Raw genomic sequence first — 16,432 nt, forward strand, 5'->3', positions numbered from 1 at the left:
GGGCTCCCAGGTGACGGGGCAATGTCGCTGCAGGAGTGTGGGTCTGGGGGGGGGGGGGGGGGGCAGCAGCTGGTGTCCTCGGTCGCCTCTCGGGGCTCCTCATCCTCCGAAAGCTGAGGCTCAGGGGACACATACCCACGTTGCAGAGCGCAGTCACGTGGTGGTGAAGGCAGCGAGCGGAGCCCTGTCCGCACAGAATTTCTTAAACCGATGGTGACTTCGCCTGGTGCCCGACCTTCCCTGACCGGCGTGGAGGAGGCTGGGAAATGCTGGCCCAGTTCTCTGGCCTCGAGGGTGGTGCTGGGCGGTCGCACCTCCTGGGCTCCCGGGAGGGACATCGGGCCTCGGCTGGCAGCACGGCCCGTGGACACCTCAGTGGACAGAGCAGGTGCCGTGGCGGTGGGGCTGGCGCCATCCTCAGGCCGACGTGGTGAGGGTTAGACGCTTCTCTGAGGCAGGAGCTGGGTTCTGTCGTTGAGCAGACGCTCCTGGGCACGGGCCTTCTCTGCGGTGCATGTTTGGGGGCAGCTTCTAGGTGCAGGTCGTTGCGTCCACCCCTCCCGAGGTGGGCCCTGGGGTCCTCGCAGAGCAGAGCTGGAAGCAGTTCTCTCCACAAGAAGGGACACACCAGCCTCTGCACAGGGTTGGTCTTGGGAAGTGACCTTGAATTAAACAGTTAAAAATGCAGTTTAAATAAAAATCCAAAATTGTGACATCTTAGCTGCTTAACTGAGTTACCCCACCCCCAAGACTTTTCCTTGCAGGCTGGGAGAAGGGGCTTAAACCAGCTGATTTCTCACCCTAGCTGGTGTGGTTCAGTGGATAGAGCGTTGGTCTGTGGACCAAAGAGTCCCGGGTTCAATTTCGGTCAAGGGCATCTGCCTTGGTTGCAGGCTCCTCCCCAGCCTAGGCCCTGGTTGGGGCACAGGCAGGAAGCAACCAATTGATGTGTTTCTCTCACATCGATATTTCTTTCTCTCTCTTTTCCATTCTCTCTCTCAAAATCAGTGGAAAGGATCCTCAGGTGAGGATTTTTACAAAGTTGATTTTTCATCAGCTTTCACAGTCTGAGAGCAGTAGAGAGGAGTTCCTCTCACCTACCTGCTGGCTGCTGTGAGTGAGCAGGTGGGCGGCTGACCACATCCCCGCAGGCTGTCCTCCCTCCTGGATGCCCTCGCCTACCCACCATTCTCAGCCCCAGCCCTCCTTCCAAGCAGGGCCTTCCGCATTCGGCAAGAAGTCATTCTCCCCCGTGTGTGCTGGTGTGGGGACCCTGAGCCCTCATACATGACAACCAGTTTCTCCTCTCACTCTCTGGTTCGTATTGTTTGTTGGTGTTTAGTTTTAAAAGCTGAGAAGGGCAGAAGTCCCCTCTCGTTTGCAGGCTGCTTGCTAAGCCCCAGTGGTGAGCCCTGTGTCCTGGTTTCTCGTACACACACACCTGTGACAGCACGATTTGTGGACTGGGCACTGTGAGGAGCAGGTGCGAGCTGAGCCATGTGGCCGCGTGCTGGCAGAGAGTCGGGAGGATGGCCTCTCGGGGACCGTGTGGGCTGCTGAGTGACGGGCGTGCACTGTGGACAGAAGAGGGGTTCCCTTCCCAGGCGACAGAGCAGGGCGGCTCGAGATGCCATCATGCCGCTGAGAACACGGGCAATTACAAACACGAACTGCTTGTTTCTGGAATTTTCCGTTTAATAGTTTTGGGGGTGGTTGACCGCAGAGGGCTAACCCACAGATGGGGACTCCTGCACAAGTGAACATAGAAGCACCCCTCCCCCAGCGTGAGAAGATGGTGCGTGTGCCGGCGGCCGTGGAGGCCGTGTCCTGAGGACGGAGGGGGCGGGGCACCGGCCTCCGCAGGCCCCACGTTCGCGCAGCCACTGGCTCCGAGCTCTGGTGGGTGCCGTCGCACCCCTCCGTCAGCTCTGAGAGCGTCCGGCTTTCCCAGGGCAGGGCGTGGCTGAGGGTGGTGGCCGCTCTGACCGCTGAGCCACCTCCCTATGAATCCTGTCACTGGGCCTCCTGACCCCGCCCCAGGCCCCCGCGTCCAGGTGCTGGTGGAGGTTGAGACCGGAGAGCTGTCCCCGGTGGACGGGCGCCGCAGAGCACATGGCTGATTGCCATGGGGACAGGATGGCGCCTTCCACTCTGGAAGCTGCCGGAATCTTAAGGGCTCAGGTCTCGTCGCCCGCCTGAAGCTCCAGGTCTGAGGAGTGAGAATCTCATCTTCTCCTTCACTTCTCCCCAAGTGTCCAGATCGGGTGGTTCCTTCCGGAGCCACGCAGGGCCACTTCGGTGGGAGGGGGCGGGTCTCAGGTGCCGCCCAGCGGTCTCCCGCTCACTCAGGCCAGCTGCTGACCACAGGAGCCCCGCCCTTGTCCCCCCCTGTCCTCCTCTGTCTGTGTCTCTCCCTGTCTGTGCTTCCCGTGCTGCCTGGGGGGGGGCCTTCTGCACTAACTCTCGCCTCTTTTTCCTCCGCGCTCCCCGCCCTGCCTCAGGCCTGGCCGGTTTCCAGGAGCGGCTGCGAGTGCTCACAGTGGGAGGTATGGAAACACGCCTTCTTCCTGGAGCTGGGCGCCTGGGCAGGATCTTCTCCCAGCATGCCCTTGGGGAAGCCCACACTGTCCTGTTCAGAGGTGGCCACTGGTTTGGAAATGTGACCAACAGGCAGAGCTGCTCTCCGTCGTCATTCCCGTCCCGTCATCGTGTCCTGGGACGTCCCCTCCCGTCCGTCACGCCCCTGCGCTTCGCCCTCAGGCTCAGGGTCGCCAGGCCCAGGCCACGCTGCCTTCTGCATGTGCCACGCTCCCTCCTCGCGCCAGGCTCTCGGCCTGCCTCCTGGCCTGGGGGGTGCATTGGCAGCGTGGGGGGGAGGAGCCCTGACGGCCGTGGGCGCCGCGAAGACCCCCGCCAGGACCCCAGAGAGGTGCTAGAGCCCCCTCCCGTGGCCAGTCTTCCCTCGTACCAGGTGTCTCGGTTCTTTTCCATGTCTGTGAGACTCTGGTTGGGGTAAAGGCACGGTTTAGAGGTTCCTGGGGAATGGTTAGAAACAGCATGTGCCTCCCAGAAGCTCCCTGTGGTCACCCTGATGGCCACGGGACGTCCAGCCGTGCTGCCACTGCGTCTGCCCCGCAGGGTCCTTTCTGCTGCCCACCCCGTGTGTAACCCTGGCCATCGCTGTCCGTCCTGTTTCTGTAACTTTGTCATTTCCAGAGGGTCTGCTAGTGGAATCGCCACTGAGACATTTGGAATTGGCATTTCTCGGTCAGCCTGATGGAGTGTCACCCGGGCTGTCCTCTGACCCTCGGGGAGCATTGCTGGCCACGAGGGCCCACAGCGCTTTCGGCCGCTCACTGGTGACAGGCCTGGGCTGTTCTCTGACTCTGGGTCCTTGCAGAGCTGAAGGCTCGAGTTCTGGAGATCCCAGTGTGTCAGGTTCCCCTTCGCTGGACCACACCCTGTCCCGCCTAAGCACGCCTTCCTTAGGGCTCATCCCAGAGGTGTTCTCCTTGTGTTCGTCCAAAGGTTCGATAGTTTTGCATTTCACGTTTGAATCCATGGTCCGTGTTGTTAATCTCTGCAGGAGACGTGAAGTTGGGGAAGGGTTGGGTTTGTTTACTGCGGGGAGGTCTGCCTTGGATGTGTGAGGGCTCCAGCACCTCCAGCGGAAAAATCGTCCCTTCGTGGAGCTGCTTCTGTGCTTTCTCAAACCTCAGGGGGTGAGAGGGCGGGGAGGGGGGCTGCTCTGTTCTCCAGCCTGTGCCCTGCCCCTTCGTCCTCCCAGGTAACGTTAGAGCCAGCTTGCTCTTGTTCTCGGTAAACCTGCGACAGCTTGGTCAGAGCGGGCTCGGCCCACGGGCCAGTTTAGGGAGAACGGACTGCTCACCGTGTTGGTGGTGATGTGTATGCCGTGGGCTTCTCTGGTTTATCCTGTGAGTTCACTCGGCGTCTTGAACCTGCAGGTTTAAGTCTTTGGGAAATTCCCGGCGTAGTTACCAAGCTGCCCTCTTGTCCTCACTCTGGGAATCACCAGTCCTGGGAGCTTCCGGGGCGTGTCACACGACCCAGGTTTCTCCATTCCCTTCTGTCAGTCTCCTCTTCGGACCCCTTTCTTTCTCTCCTCTATCTTCATGCCCCTGATCCTGCCCCTGGTTCTGCCTGAGCCCGTTCTCTGAGGGCTGAGTGTTGTTTTAACATTCACCTCAGGATGTGTTTTGCTTTTTATTGCTTTTCTAGAGAGAGAGGGAAGGAGAGGGAGAGAGGAACATCGATCAGTTACTTCCTGCAGGCGCCCTGACCTGGGAAGAACGTGCAGCCTCAGTGTGTGCCCTGACTGAGAATTGAACCCGAAACCTTTTGGTGACTGGACGACGCTCCAACCAACTGGCCACCCAGCCAGGGCCCATCCTCTGAGTTTTAACTTGAGTTACTGTTTCACCATCTCAGCATTTTCCATGTGGTCCTTCTTTGCATCTTCCATTTTTAGTCTTTTGGTTTTTTGCCGAGTCCCGATCTCTTCCCGTTGCCTCGGTCGTGTTCTGGTGGCTGCGAGAGCCGTGTGCGGGGCTCCCTGCGAGTCCAGTGGGTAAGCCCACATCTGCGCCCCTTCGGCCTCTGGATGACCTTGTTCAGCCTGAGAGGTTCCTGTTCTCGTTGGAGAGACTTGTTACAACCAGAACCTTAGGGGTCAGGGGACAGACTCGTCCTTGATGTCTGTGGCCGCCGTCTCCCGGGCACCACACGGGGGCATCCTGGGTGGGGACATGGAGGCCTTGCACTCTCCACCCACCCACCCCAGGGGCGAGGACGGCCCTTCTCTGACACCTTGGATGTGCAGGTGGAGGCATTGTGCCAGGCGAGGGAGGGCGGGCGGCAGGCTGTCTCCTGTCGGAGAGGCTGTCTTCCTGTCCCACCAGCACAGCTCCTGTGGGGCTGGTTTGCTGCACCTGAGGGAGCTCTGGGCTGCAGGTTCTTGGCTCCCATCGACAGGAGCCCAGGAGGAAGCCAGGCAGGACCCCGGCTGGTCAGCCATCTTCCCCCTTTCAGAGCCGCTGAGGCCTGGTGCCTGGCGCTTGGTCGCACCAGGAGCAGGAGGGAGGGGGGAGATTCTCCACCTCCCCTCACCCCTCACGCAGACCCAGAAAGGCAGGAGCGGGGCCAGCGGTTTTGAGGTTCAGAGAACGACCAGATCAGGGGTGGACACGCAGAGCCGCAGACACGGGGAGGCCGGGCTCGTGCTGAGGGGCCGAGAGCCAGCGCCCACGGCGTGCTCAGGGTGCGGAGGACGGGCCTGTCTTCCTGCCGGCACCGAGAGCTGGCCTCTGCGGTCGCAGGCGCGCGGTTGCTGCCTCGTCCCTGTCAGCAGCGGCTGGGAGCAGCTCGAGCTTCCCCACAGGCTGCAGCTTGAGGGACACGGGAGAGTTCCAGCCACGGCGACTGTGAGCCATGCTGGGCCGGAGCCCAGACCCCACCTCGGGGATACGTGACGGCTGCCACCAGCTGGGCGCCGCCTCTCCAGGGGGTGGCGGCCCTCGGCAGTGTCCCCAGGCAGTTCTCCAAGTCCCAGCCCTGGAGACCCGCACACGGCGCCCTCAGCCTGAGGTCCCGGCTGGAGCTGGGCACGGGCAGTCAGTGCCGGTCAGAGGGAGTCGCTAGTGAGCCAGCATAGGCTGCGGAAGGTCAGTGCTGGCGGAGTGGGTCCAGAGCGTGCAGGCTGGCCCCAGGAGCAGGGATGGCTGTGAGGCCCCGCTGTGCTGCCCGCTGCTCTCCCAGACCCCTGCTTCTTGGTGACTGCCCCTCACTCCCATCTCCAGCTTCCTGTCCCCCCCACACACGAGTGTCCCCGTGCACGTGTGGCCTCTTCTGTACCAGTTCCTGTCCTGCTCCGAGTCCCTCTTCAGCTCTCTTCATTCACTCACTCTCCTAGACTCGCCCAGTGCCTTTCCAACCACAATGGCTGGTGTCTTTGGGACCTTGGAATACATTTTTCTCTAAATTACGAATAATTGGTGCACCGGACTAATATGCATATATTAATTTCATTCTCATTTGCCTGTGACACCCAGTAATATTCTCAGCTTCTGTTTATTGCTAAACTGTGTTTCTAGCTATAAAATGTTACTTATTTTCTTCATGTCAGAGGTTTTCATGGTTTTTCTCTTCTCTTTTCTCCCCTGGGGCCTCCCTTCCCCTTTCCGTGAACTGCCCCGGGGGCCCTGCGTCTCTCCTCACCCGCAGGGTTCTATGGCCTGGACGAGTCTGACCTGGACAAGGTCTTTCAGCTGCCGACCACCACCTTCATCGGCGGGCAGGAGTCGGCGCTGCCGCTGCGGGAGATCATCCGTCGGCTGGAGGTAGGCGTGCTCCCCACAGCCCGGCTCGCAGGAGGCCCCCCACAGGTGGGGTTTTCTTAGTCTTGTTTGTTATTTATTTATTTTTAAGTATATTTTATTGATTCTTTTATTTTATTTTATTTTATTGATTTTTCACAGAGAGGAAGAGAGAGGGATAGAGAGTCAGAAACATTGATGAGAGAGAATCATCAATCAGTTGCCTCTTGCACACCCCCTACTGGGGATGTGCCCGTAACCAAGGTACATGCCCTTGACCGGAATCGAACCCAGGACCCTTTAGTCCCCAGGCCGATGCGCTATCCACTGAGCCAAACCGGTTTCGGCTATTTTATTGATTCTTTACAGAGAGGGAGATGGATAGAGAGGTAGAAACATCGATGAGAGAGAAACATCAATTAGCTGCCTCTTGCACACCTCCTACTGGGGATGTGCCCACAGCCAAGGTACATGCCCTTGACCGGAATTGAACCTGGGACCTTTCAGTCCGCAGACTGACACTCTATCTACTGAGCCAAACCAGTTAGGGCAGTCTTGTTTTTTTTAAAACATACTTTTTATTGATTTTAGAGAGAGAGAAACAATGATGAGAGAGAACCATTGACCTGGCTATCTCCTGCACACCCCACACTGGGGATCAGGCCCACAACCTGGGCATGTGCCCCAAACAGGAATTGAACCCTGACCTCCTGATTCATGGGCGGATGCTCAACCACTGAGCCACACCAGCCAGGGGCATGTATTTCTTTAAATGTAAAGGAAGGAAATTCCTTTTGCTATTTTGTAATAAAACCCTATGGTTTTTAATTTTATAATCAACCTAAAAAAGGAAGTTTTGTGGGTTCCAGTCCAGTGGGAGATTGTTTCAGATGTGTGAGGTCACAGGCTGCCCAGCCATGCCCGTCGTTGGCACAGTCTGCTTGCTTTCCTCCAGTTTCTTCCCTCCCTCCCTGTGGAGCTGTGGGCGCCTTCCACGCGGGCACACACACACACGCACACACACAGCTGGGTGCATCAGGGAGGGAGGGTCTGGCTGGGTGTTGACCCACTGTGCGCCTGGCTGTGTGGAACAGAACGCCTACTGCCAGCACATCGGGGTGGAGTTCATGTTCATCAACGACCTGGAGCAGTGCCAGTGGATCCGGAGGAAGTTCGAGACGCCGGGGGTCATGCAGTTCACCAACGAGGAGAAGCGCACTCTGCTGGCCCGGCTCGTGCGGTCCACGAGGTGGGGCGGGGCGGGGGCGGGGCGGGGGCGGGGCGGGGGCGGGGCTGCGCAGGTGGGAGGCCGGCCCGGGGCGCGGCCAGCCCTGGGCTGTGCTCAGGCCCGGGGAGCGGCCAGCCCTGGGCTGCGCTCAGGCCCCGGCTCCTTCCAGGTTCGAGGAGTTCCTGCAGCGGAAGTGGTCGTCCGAGAAGCGCTTCGGCCTGGAAGGCTGCGAGGTGCTCATCCCAGCCCTCAAGACCATCATCGACAAGTCCAGTGAGAACGGCGTGGACCAAGTGATCATGGGGATGCCGCACAGGTCCGCTACCGTCCGGGGCCCCTCTCCCACCCCAGCACCCCTCCCTCACCCAGCACCCCTCATCTATCTCAGCGCCCCTCTCCCACCGGGCACCCCTCACCTACCCCGCCCACCCGGCACCCCTCGCCCTGCAGTTACCGTCATGCCCAAGGCCACAGGTGGCTCAGGCAGGCTTGTTGGCCTGGTGCTGCGTCTTATAAAAGTTAAAGCCAGAGCGGTTTGGCTCGATGGATAGAGCGTTGGTCTGTAGACTGATAGGTCCCGGGTTCGATTCCGGTCAAGGGCATGTACCTTGGTTACGGGCACATCTCCAGTAGGGGGTGTGCAAGAGACAGCTGATCGATGTCTCCCTCTCATCGATGTTTCTAGCTCTCTATCCCTCTCTCTTCCTCTCTGTAAAAAAACCATTAAAATATATATTTTTTAAAAAGTTAAAGCCAGAGCCCTTGGGGTCACCGCAGAGGCCGCTGACCTGAGGGAGGGCTGCAGTGCCAGCAGCCAGGACGCCCTTCCTCCCCTCGTCATGGCCTCAGGCGGGTGAATGGAGGCTGGCCTCCCCACCGGCTCTGGTCTCAGCACCTTGGGCAGCAAACCCAGGTGCTGCCTGTCCCTCGGAGGAGGAAGGGCCTGCTGACCCCTGACCCCGTGTGTCTAGGGGACGGCTGAACGTGCTGGCGAATGTCATCAGGAAGGAGCTGGAGCAGATTTTCTGTCAGTTCGACTCGAAGCTGGAGGCCGCCGACGAGGTGAGGCACCGGTCCCGGGAACGGGCGTGGCGCTGCCTGGGGACTGGCCAGGCCCAGCTTCAGGGAGAGGGTGGCTTCCTGGTCCGTCCTGGGCAGAGGAGTCGGGAGGGTGAACCAGCCTCCGTGTGCCGCAGGGCTCTGGGGACGTGAAGTACCACCTGGGCATGTACCACCGGCGGATCAACCGCGTGACCGACCGCAACATCACCCTGTCGCTGGTGGCCAACCCTTCCCACCTCGAGGCCGCCGACCCCGTGGTGATGGGCAAGACCAAAGCCGAGCAGTTCTACTGTGGGGACACCGAGGGGAAGAAGGTACGGCCACGGGCTGGGCGGACCACAGAGGCCTGGGGTGGCTGGGGCAGGGCAGCGACGCCATGCCTGCGGGCGGGTCTGCCCTCACGGTGCCCAGGTCTGGGCCGGAGCCCGTCTTCCTGAGGAGCCGGTGCTCCCGCCGAGCGGGCGGGAGTCTTTCCAGGTGCGGGAGGCCTGAGGGAGGCGGCGTGAAGGGACAGGGCGCCGTGGGATGACGGGGTCCCCAGGTGTGTACTCGGCCCCTCGGATGGTGGCGGCTGCGTGTGTCACACCAGGCAGGAACGCCGTGTCTGTCGGCAATGTTGTGCGTTCCAGGGGTACGAAGCCAGCAGCTCCCCCCTGTGTTTTGCTTCCGCCTTCCCCAGAAAGAAGGTCGTGGGGGAACAGAAGCCAGGAGCACCTGGGGCGGGGGGGGGCGGGGGTTGCTGGTGCATTGCCCAGCGGGGCGGGCGAGCTGTGTGCGGGCAGAAGTGGAGTGAGGGCAAGCGCCCTCCACCGAGCAGGAGTCCTCAGTCTGCAGAACGGCAGGCGCTGGCAGGTGGGCGGAGGGCGTCTGCAGGTGAAAGGTCAGACCTAGAAGTGGGACCAGGTCAGTGCGCAGGGTGTGCCTCGCAGACGGAGTCCGTGTGTCCTGGGCTTGGGCATCAGGAGAGAAGCTGCTGATGGGCAGCAGGACCGGTCCCTGCTCGGACGGACGCCTGCCCAGAGGAAGGGAGGCCCTGGGGAGGATGTCACCAAGTGGGCGGCTGCCTCTCGTGCAGCGGGAGGGGCTGAGGAACAGGATGCGGGCTCCCCACGCTCTGCACTGTTCTCCAAGGGCGCTGGCGATCAGAGCGAACTAGGGCGTGGGGCGCCAGCGCAGGTGTGTCCTGGTGTGGAGTGCGCCGTTGGGAGTCTAGTCAGGAGGGACCTTCAGGACCCTGGACCCCTCAGGACGTGGGGAGGCGAGGTGTTGGGAGAGCAGCCCTGCGCCCGCCCTCTCACCTTGGAGGGGCCTCAGAAAACCTTGTGAAAAGCTGCTGTGGCTTGCCCTCCGGTTTGCCCACTGGCTCTGTGGTCTGTGGTCTGCAGGTCATGGCCATCCTGCTGCACGGGGACGCGGCGTTCGCGGGCCAGGGCATCGTGTACGAGACCTTCCACCTGAGCGACCTGCCGTCCTACACCACCCACGGCACCGTGCACGTGGTGGTCAACAACCAGGTAACGGGCGGCCGCCAAGGCCTCTGGCCTCCGGCCAGCAGCGTGGCCCTCCCCCCCTCCCCCCCGCCATCCCACACCAGCCCAGCAGCCTGTGTCCCTCGCAGATTGGCTTCACCACGGACCCCCGCATGGCCCGGTCCTCACCCTACCCCACCGACGTGGCCCGGGTCGTGAACGCCCCCATCTTCCACGTGAACTCGGACGACCCGGAGGCCGTCATGTACGTGTGCCAGGTGGCTGCCGAGTGGAGGAACACCTTCCACAAGGACGTGGTGGTGGACCTGGTGAGCGGCCCCCGGGCTCGGGCTCCGGGGCCTGACTGTCCCGCCCGCGGCGGCCGTTGTGGCCGGGACGGTCCTGTGCCAGGACCTAACGCGGCGCCCGGCTGTCCCCAGGTGTGTTACCGGCGCAACGGCCACAACGAGATGGACGAGCCCATGTTCACACAGCCGCTCATGTACAAGCAGATCCGCAAGCAGAAGCCGGTGCTGCAGAAGTACGCGGAGCTGCTGGTGTCGCAGGGCGTGGTCAACCAGCCTGAGTACGAGGTGCCGTGCCTGCAGTGGCCCGCCTGCGGGTGCGGGCGGGGGGCTTTGGGGACGGGGCAGGGCGGCCTGCCTGAGGACTCCGCCATGGCCCCACCCACTTTCCAACTGGCAGTTTTGTGGCAGCGTGAGAGGCGGGTGCAGGTCCAGCTGTGGGTGGGGAGGGGCTGTGTGCATGGTGGGTCCCGGGTGCTCAGGAGGAGGTGAGGAGGCTGGCCCAGAGCAGCACATGGCAGATGTGGGAGTGGGGTTGCGGGGAGGGCGCTGTGGGCTCCATCCTGGCATGAGAGCAGGACTTGGAGCAGGAGGGAGAGTGGCAGGAGGCATGTGGAGAAGGGACCGTGGGCAGCATGGACCTGAGAGGTGGTGTGTGTGGGGAATGCCAAGGCCGGCTCTGCCTGCCGCCCCCAACACGGCGCCCGCCCGCCCTCCCGCCCTCAGGAGGAGATCTCCAAGTACGACAAGATCTGCGAGGAGGCCTTCGCCCGCTCCAAGGACGAGAAGATCCTGCACATCAAGCACTGGCTGGACTCCCCCTGGCCTGGTGAGTGAGGCGTCGCCACGGGCCCAGCACCGCGGCCCCGAGTCAGCCCCACCCCTCTCTCGGGGCGCCCGGGCGGCGGCGTCAGCGTGCCTCTGTCCTAGGCTTCTTCACGCTGGACGGGCAGCCCCGGAGCATGACCTGCCCCTCCACGGGGCTGGAGGAGGACATCCTGACGCACATCGGCAGCGTGGCCAGCTCCGTGCCTGTGGAGAACTTCACCATCCACGGAGGTGAGGGCGCACGGCCCCGGAGTTGGGCCAGGCCCCGGGGCCGGGCGGCGGGTGGTCACCGGCTGGAAGCCCTCTGCGCCCCTCGCCCGGCCTGGGTGGTCCTCGCTGGAGTGTGGAGGGAGGCGGGGCCGTGGCGGCCTCTCCCGGCCCGTGTCCCACGCCCCCCCCTCCTCCCGGGGCGGCCCCTGTCGTGGGCGGCCGGGCGGGTGGTGAGCGCCGTGTCTGCAGGGCTGAGCCGGATCCTGAAGACGCGTGGGGAGCTGGTGAAGAACAGGACCGTGGACTGGGCCCTGGCGGAGTACATGGCGTTCGGCTCCCTGCTGAAGGAGGGCATCCACATCCGGCTGAGCGGCCAGGACGTGGAGCGGGGCACCTTCAGGTGAGCTCCGGCCCTCACGGGGGGGTGGTCACTGCTTCTCCCAGGAAAACATGGCACGGCCACAGGGCCCGTCTCAGCCATCGCACGCTCCCCTGCCGATGCCGCCCCCTCCTGCCCCCCGCCTCACCCCTGCCTGTGCTGCCCCCTCCTACCCCCCCGCCTCACCCCCTGCCTATGCTGCCCCCTCCTACCCCCTGCCTCACCCCTGCCTGTGCTGCCCCCTCCTGCCCCCCGCCTCACCCCCTGCCTGTGCTGCCCCCTCCTACCCCCCGCCTCACCCCTGCCTGTGCTGCCCCCTCCTACCCCCCCGCCTCACCCCTGCCTGTGCTGCCCCCTCCTACCCCCCCGCCTCACCCCCTGCCTATGCTGCCCCCCTCCTTCCCCTACTTCATCTCCTGCCTGAGCTATCCCCCTACCCCCACCTCGTCCCCTGCCTCATTCCCCCCCCCCCCCCCCCCCCCCCGTGCTGCCTCCTTCCCGTGCGGCCTCCTGTTAGGCCGGGTGGGGGTCTGTTGCTGAGCAGAGGCAGTGGCCCTGCCTGTTCACCTGTGTTGTCGGCACAGCCACCGCCACCACGTGCTGCACGACCAGAACGTGGACAAGAAGACCTGCATCCCCATGAACCACCTGTGGCCCAACCAGGCCCCCTACACGGTGTGCAACAGCTCGCTGTCTGAGTACGGGGTCCTAGGTGAGCAAGGCCCCTGCCCCTCCTCCCCGCCGCCCCGCCCCCCTCCCCTAGGCACCCCCTCCCCGCCGCCGCGCCCCCCCTCCCCGCCGGCCCCCCCTCCCCGCCGCCCCACCCCCTTCCCTCCTGACGCCCTTCCCGCCCGCAGGCTTCGAGCTGGGCTTCGCCATGGCCAGCCCCAACGCGCTGGTGCTCTGGGAGGCCCAGTTTGGCGACTTCCACAACACGGCCCAGTGCATCATTGACCAGTTCATCTGCCCCGGGCAGGCCAAGTGGGTGCGGCAGAACGGCATCGTGCTGCTCCTGCCCCACGGCATGGAGGGCATGGTGAGCTCCGCCCCCACCCTGTGCCCTGGCGGGGGGGGGGGGGGCTGCCAGCAGGAGGGCGGGGGGGGGGCTGCCAGCAGGAGGGCCGGGGGGGGGGGGGCGGAAATGGGGCTGAACCGCACCTGCTTCCAGGGCCCAGAGCACTCCTCCGCCAGGCCCGAGCGGTTCCTGCAGATGTGCAACGATGACCCCGACGTCCTGCCGGTGAGGGCCGCCCTGGGGCGGGTGCCAGGCCCGGGGGTGCCAGGCCCGGGCGGGTCTCCGTGAGGCTCCCGAGGGGGAGCCGTGGGGGCCGCTCTGTGTCCGAGGCAGGCAGGGGCCCGAAGGAACGAGCCTCTGACCGCACTTGAATGACAGGAGTCAGCCTTGTCAGGAGGAGGGTGGGTGGAGGTGGGGCCTGGCTTCCTGGCCAGGCAGCCTTGTCAGCAGCCGGGGGCGGCGTGGGGATGGGGCGGGGAGGGCGGCGTGGGGACGGGCAGGAGCGGGGAGGGCGGCGTGGGGACGGGCAGGAGCTCCTTGCGTCCTGAGCGCCTGTCCTCCCCCAGAACCTCCAGGAGGAAAACTTCGACATAACTCAGCTCTACGACTGCAACTGGGTGGTGGTCAACTGCTCCTCGCCCGGCAACTTCTTCCACGTGCTGCGCCGCCAGATCCTCCTGCCCTTCCGGAAGCCGGTCCGTGGGCTCCCGGCAGGGCCTGGCCAGGGGGGTGGCTGGGATGGTGGCGTGGGAGGTGCATGGAGCGGGGAAGATGGGGAGCCCGAGGGAGGAGAGCACTTCCGCTGCTGCTGCTGCAGGTTGAATGCACGGCCGCGCGGCCCACAACACGGACACCGGCCACAGGCAGCACGCTGGGCGGGAGGGCCTTCTCCTGGGAGAGGGGGTGACTGGGACTCGGGCAGGCGCCTGGCTCAGCAGGGCCCAGCCCCTCAGCCGAGGAGAGGTGGGCAGGGAGCTGCCTCATGCTTTCCCCTTCGTCACGCTCCTGACCTGTGGCTGGTCCTGACCGCACAGCTGGGAGGGCAGTCCCTCTGGTTGACCCTCCTGGGACCTGCGGTCCTGGTCCATCCTGAGCCTGTGGTCCTGTGTTTCAGCTGATCGTCTTCACCCCCAAGTCCCTGCTGCGGCACCCCGAGGCCAGGACCAGCTTCGACGAGATGCTCCCAGGTGGGTGCAGGCGGGCAGGCCTTCTGTGCTCTGGGTTGGGGCCCAGGCTGCCTCCATGCGGCCCGTGCACTTCAGCGTCGCTGGTGAAAGACCCCAAACAGGACAGCCAGACGTCTGAGCTCCCGTGCTGCTCGGCTGCCCGGGTCTGCGCCGTGGCCTGGAGCCTCCCAGGGCCTCAGCGGCAGGGAAACGTGCTGTGGGCCTCCCGGGCTGGAAAGCTCACGGGCACCGGAGGCCGAGGGGCTTCTGGTGTCAGCCCTGCCGCCATGCGTGTGATTCCGCGCTCACACAGGCGCACACACAGGTGTCCTAAGCCACGTCCGGTTCTCTCCTAGGGACCCACTTCCAGCGGGTGATCCCGGAAAACGGCCCCGCAGCCCAGAACCCAGAAAACGTGAAGAGGCTCCTGTTCTGCACCGGCAAGGTGTACTACGACCTCACGCGCGAGCGCAAAGCGCGGGACATGGTGGAGCAGGTGGCCATCACGAGGATCGAGCAGGTGAGGGCCGGGAGCGGCCGCCGGCGTGGGCACACCCCTCTGGCGCCAGTCTGGTGGCTGCCCCAGCGTCCTGACAAGCCCCTCTCCCCAGCTGTCGCCGTTCCCCTTCGACCTGCTGCTGCAGGAGGTGCAGAAGTACCCCAACGCCGAGCTGGCCTGGTGCCAGGAGGAGCACAAGAACCAGGGCTACTACGACTACGTGAAGCCGCGGCTGCGCACCACCATCAGCCGCGCCAAGCCCGTGTGGTAGGCGCCGCCCGCGTCGGGCACCGGGCAGGGGGCAGGGGGTCCGGGCCCCGGCGGCCTTGCCTCACTGTCTGTCCCCCCAGGTACGCCGGCCGGGACCCCGCGGCAGCACCAGCCACCGGCAACAAGAAGACCCACCTCACGGAGCTGCAGCGCCTGCTGGACACAGCCTTCGACCTGGACGCCTTCAAGAACTTCTCGTAGACGCTGCCTGGCCGCCGGGCCCCAGCCCCGTCCACCACTGCCCCCGCTTCTCGATTAAAGAATACATAGTGCCTCCCTCCGCGCGCCCACGCCTCCGTGTGCCCACACTCCTCGCCCCTTCGCCGCTGCTGTCCTCGCAGGGCCGGGCGGCTCCGAGCTTCCCCGCTGAGCAGCCTTCAGAGGCTGTGGGAGCTGGGGGAGGGCGCCCCCAGGTGTCCTGGGAGGGTCGGCCAGCCGCACCCCAGCTCCACCCAGAAACAGGCCTGGGGCTTTCCACCCATCAGGGGGTCCTCTTCCTGGGTGGAGCCTGACACCTGGCAGGACCATTGCCTCAGAGGCCCAGTGGAGGGGCGGGCGGCTGATGGGCCTGACCCTGACCTGACAGAGCCGCCCGCTCCCGTGTCCACTGCACTTCTCAGAGGGTCTGGTGGGTGTGGCCAGAGGAGGGAGTCAGAAGCTCCAATGGCCCACAGCCAGGGCGGCCACGGTCTGACGTCCGGCTCCTGCCACCTTCCCTCGGCCTCACAGCGCCCCGACTTCTCACCTGGCCCCTTCCGCACCGCGGAGACCAACTGGGAATTCTCTCTCTGCTGTGCCAAAGCTGTTAGGGGGCGAGGCGGGGCCTCCCCCCGCGCCTGTCACAGGGACAGATCTGATTTATTTATTTTGGTTTAAAAAAAAAGGGTAAAAACACTTTGCGTTGCATTTGGCTTGACTTGTAAACTAAGTTATCCATGAATCTGTCTGCGAGTCTTTCTTTCCGCCGCCTTCTCCTTGCCGCCACACCTATGCCCATGTGCCCACAGACCACCCCTCCCCCTGCCCGGCCTGCCTGCCATCCATGCACATCATGCCGGGTCCACGTTCTGAGCCTTCCGTCCGGTCCCCCTGCGAGGTCTGGTGGGTTCCCTGGATCTGTTAGTCGGCATCCCCGCCCAGAAGCCAGCCCAAGCGGCCCTCAGGGGAGCAGGTACACCAGCAGGGTCCCCGTCCCCACTCTTGACAAGAGTACCAGTCTTGAACCCACAACTGGTCAGCCTTAGCCTCCAGGGGGCAGCCCTGAGGGAGAGCTCAGGGAAAGGCCTGACGTGGACATGGGGTCCCTCCAGTAGCAGGAACTCCTGATGGTCACCCCGCCCTCTAGGCCACACCTGAGTCCCTTGTCCTGGAAGCCTCTTCAGGATCAATTTTACCTTGAGTGTTCCCTGCAGCTTGCCCGACAGCCCTCCAGTCCTGGCATGAGGGCAGCCATGTGCAGGTGTGCCCAGGGCCTGCATTTGGCCCCAGTTAGGGATCCTGGAAGCCGAAGTCTCCCTCCTCAATATTTTAAAAAACATTTTTATTTCAGAGAGGAGGAGGAGTGACAGAATCATTGATCAACTGCCTCCTACACCCCACACAGGATCAAACTCGCAACCTGGGCTTGTGCTCTTACCGAGAATCAAACAGTGGCCTCATAGGTAGACAC

General features: G+C 63.7%; 1 protein-coding gene across 6 annotated transcripts in view; it reads left to right on the plus strand.

The window, feature by feature from the left end:
• OGDH (oxoglutarate dehydrogenase) overlaps positions 1–15,703 on the plus strand; it is a 37,459-nt gene extending 21,756 nt beyond the window's left edge. For 4 of the 6 annotated variants that reach the window (XM_036436263.2, XM_036436262.2, XM_045581110.1 and 1 more), the window contains exons 5-24: positions 2,502–2,546; positions 6,241–6,356; positions 7,427–7,581; positions 7,730–7,876; positions 8,532–8,622; positions 8,757–8,936; positions 10,008–10,136; positions 10,241–10,420; positions 10,532–10,684; positions 11,123–11,225; positions 11,327–11,455; positions 11,684–11,834; positions 12,398–12,525; positions 12,671–12,849; positions 12,982–13,053; positions 13,395–13,523; positions 13,943–14,015; positions 14,351–14,514; positions 14,606–14,760; positions 14,844–15,703. In XM_036436263.2, coding sequence (XP_036292156.1) covers positions 2,502–2,546; positions 6,241–6,356; positions 7,427–7,581; positions 7,730–7,876; positions 8,532–8,622; positions 8,757–8,936; positions 10,008–10,136; positions 10,241–10,420; positions 10,532–10,684; positions 11,123–11,225; positions 11,327–11,455; positions 11,684–11,834; positions 12,398–12,525; positions 12,671–12,849; positions 12,982–13,053; positions 13,395–13,523; positions 13,943–14,015; positions 14,351–14,514; positions 14,606–14,760; positions 14,844–14,964 — 2,600 coding nt within the window. In that variant the 3' untranslated portion in view covers positions 14,965–15,703. The remainder of the gene's footprint in view (positions 1–2,501; positions 2,547–6,240; positions 6,357–7,426; positions 7,582–7,729; positions 7,877–8,531; positions 8,623–8,756; positions 8,937–10,007; positions 10,137–10,240; positions 10,421–10,531; positions 10,685–11,122; positions 11,226–11,326; positions 11,456–11,683; positions 11,835–12,397; positions 12,526–12,670; positions 12,850–12,981; positions 13,054–13,394; positions 13,524–13,942; positions 14,016–14,350; positions 14,515–14,605; positions 14,761–14,843) is intronic. The other 2 variants (XM_036436265.2, XM_036436264.2) reach the window with 1 other exon arrangement.
• The last annotated feature ends 729 nt before the right edge of the window (positions 15,704–16,432 follow it).

Source organism: Pipistrellus kuhlii, unplaced genomic scaffold (genome assembly GCF_014108245.1).
Source record: "Pipistrellus kuhlii isolate mPipKuh1 unplaced genomic scaffold, mPipKuh1.p scaffold_m20_p_133, whole genome shotgun sequence".
In the NCBI taxonomy this organism is placed as follows: domain Eukaryota; kingdom Metazoa; phylum Chordata; class Mammalia; order Chiroptera; family Vespertilionidae; genus Pipistrellus; species Pipistrellus kuhlii.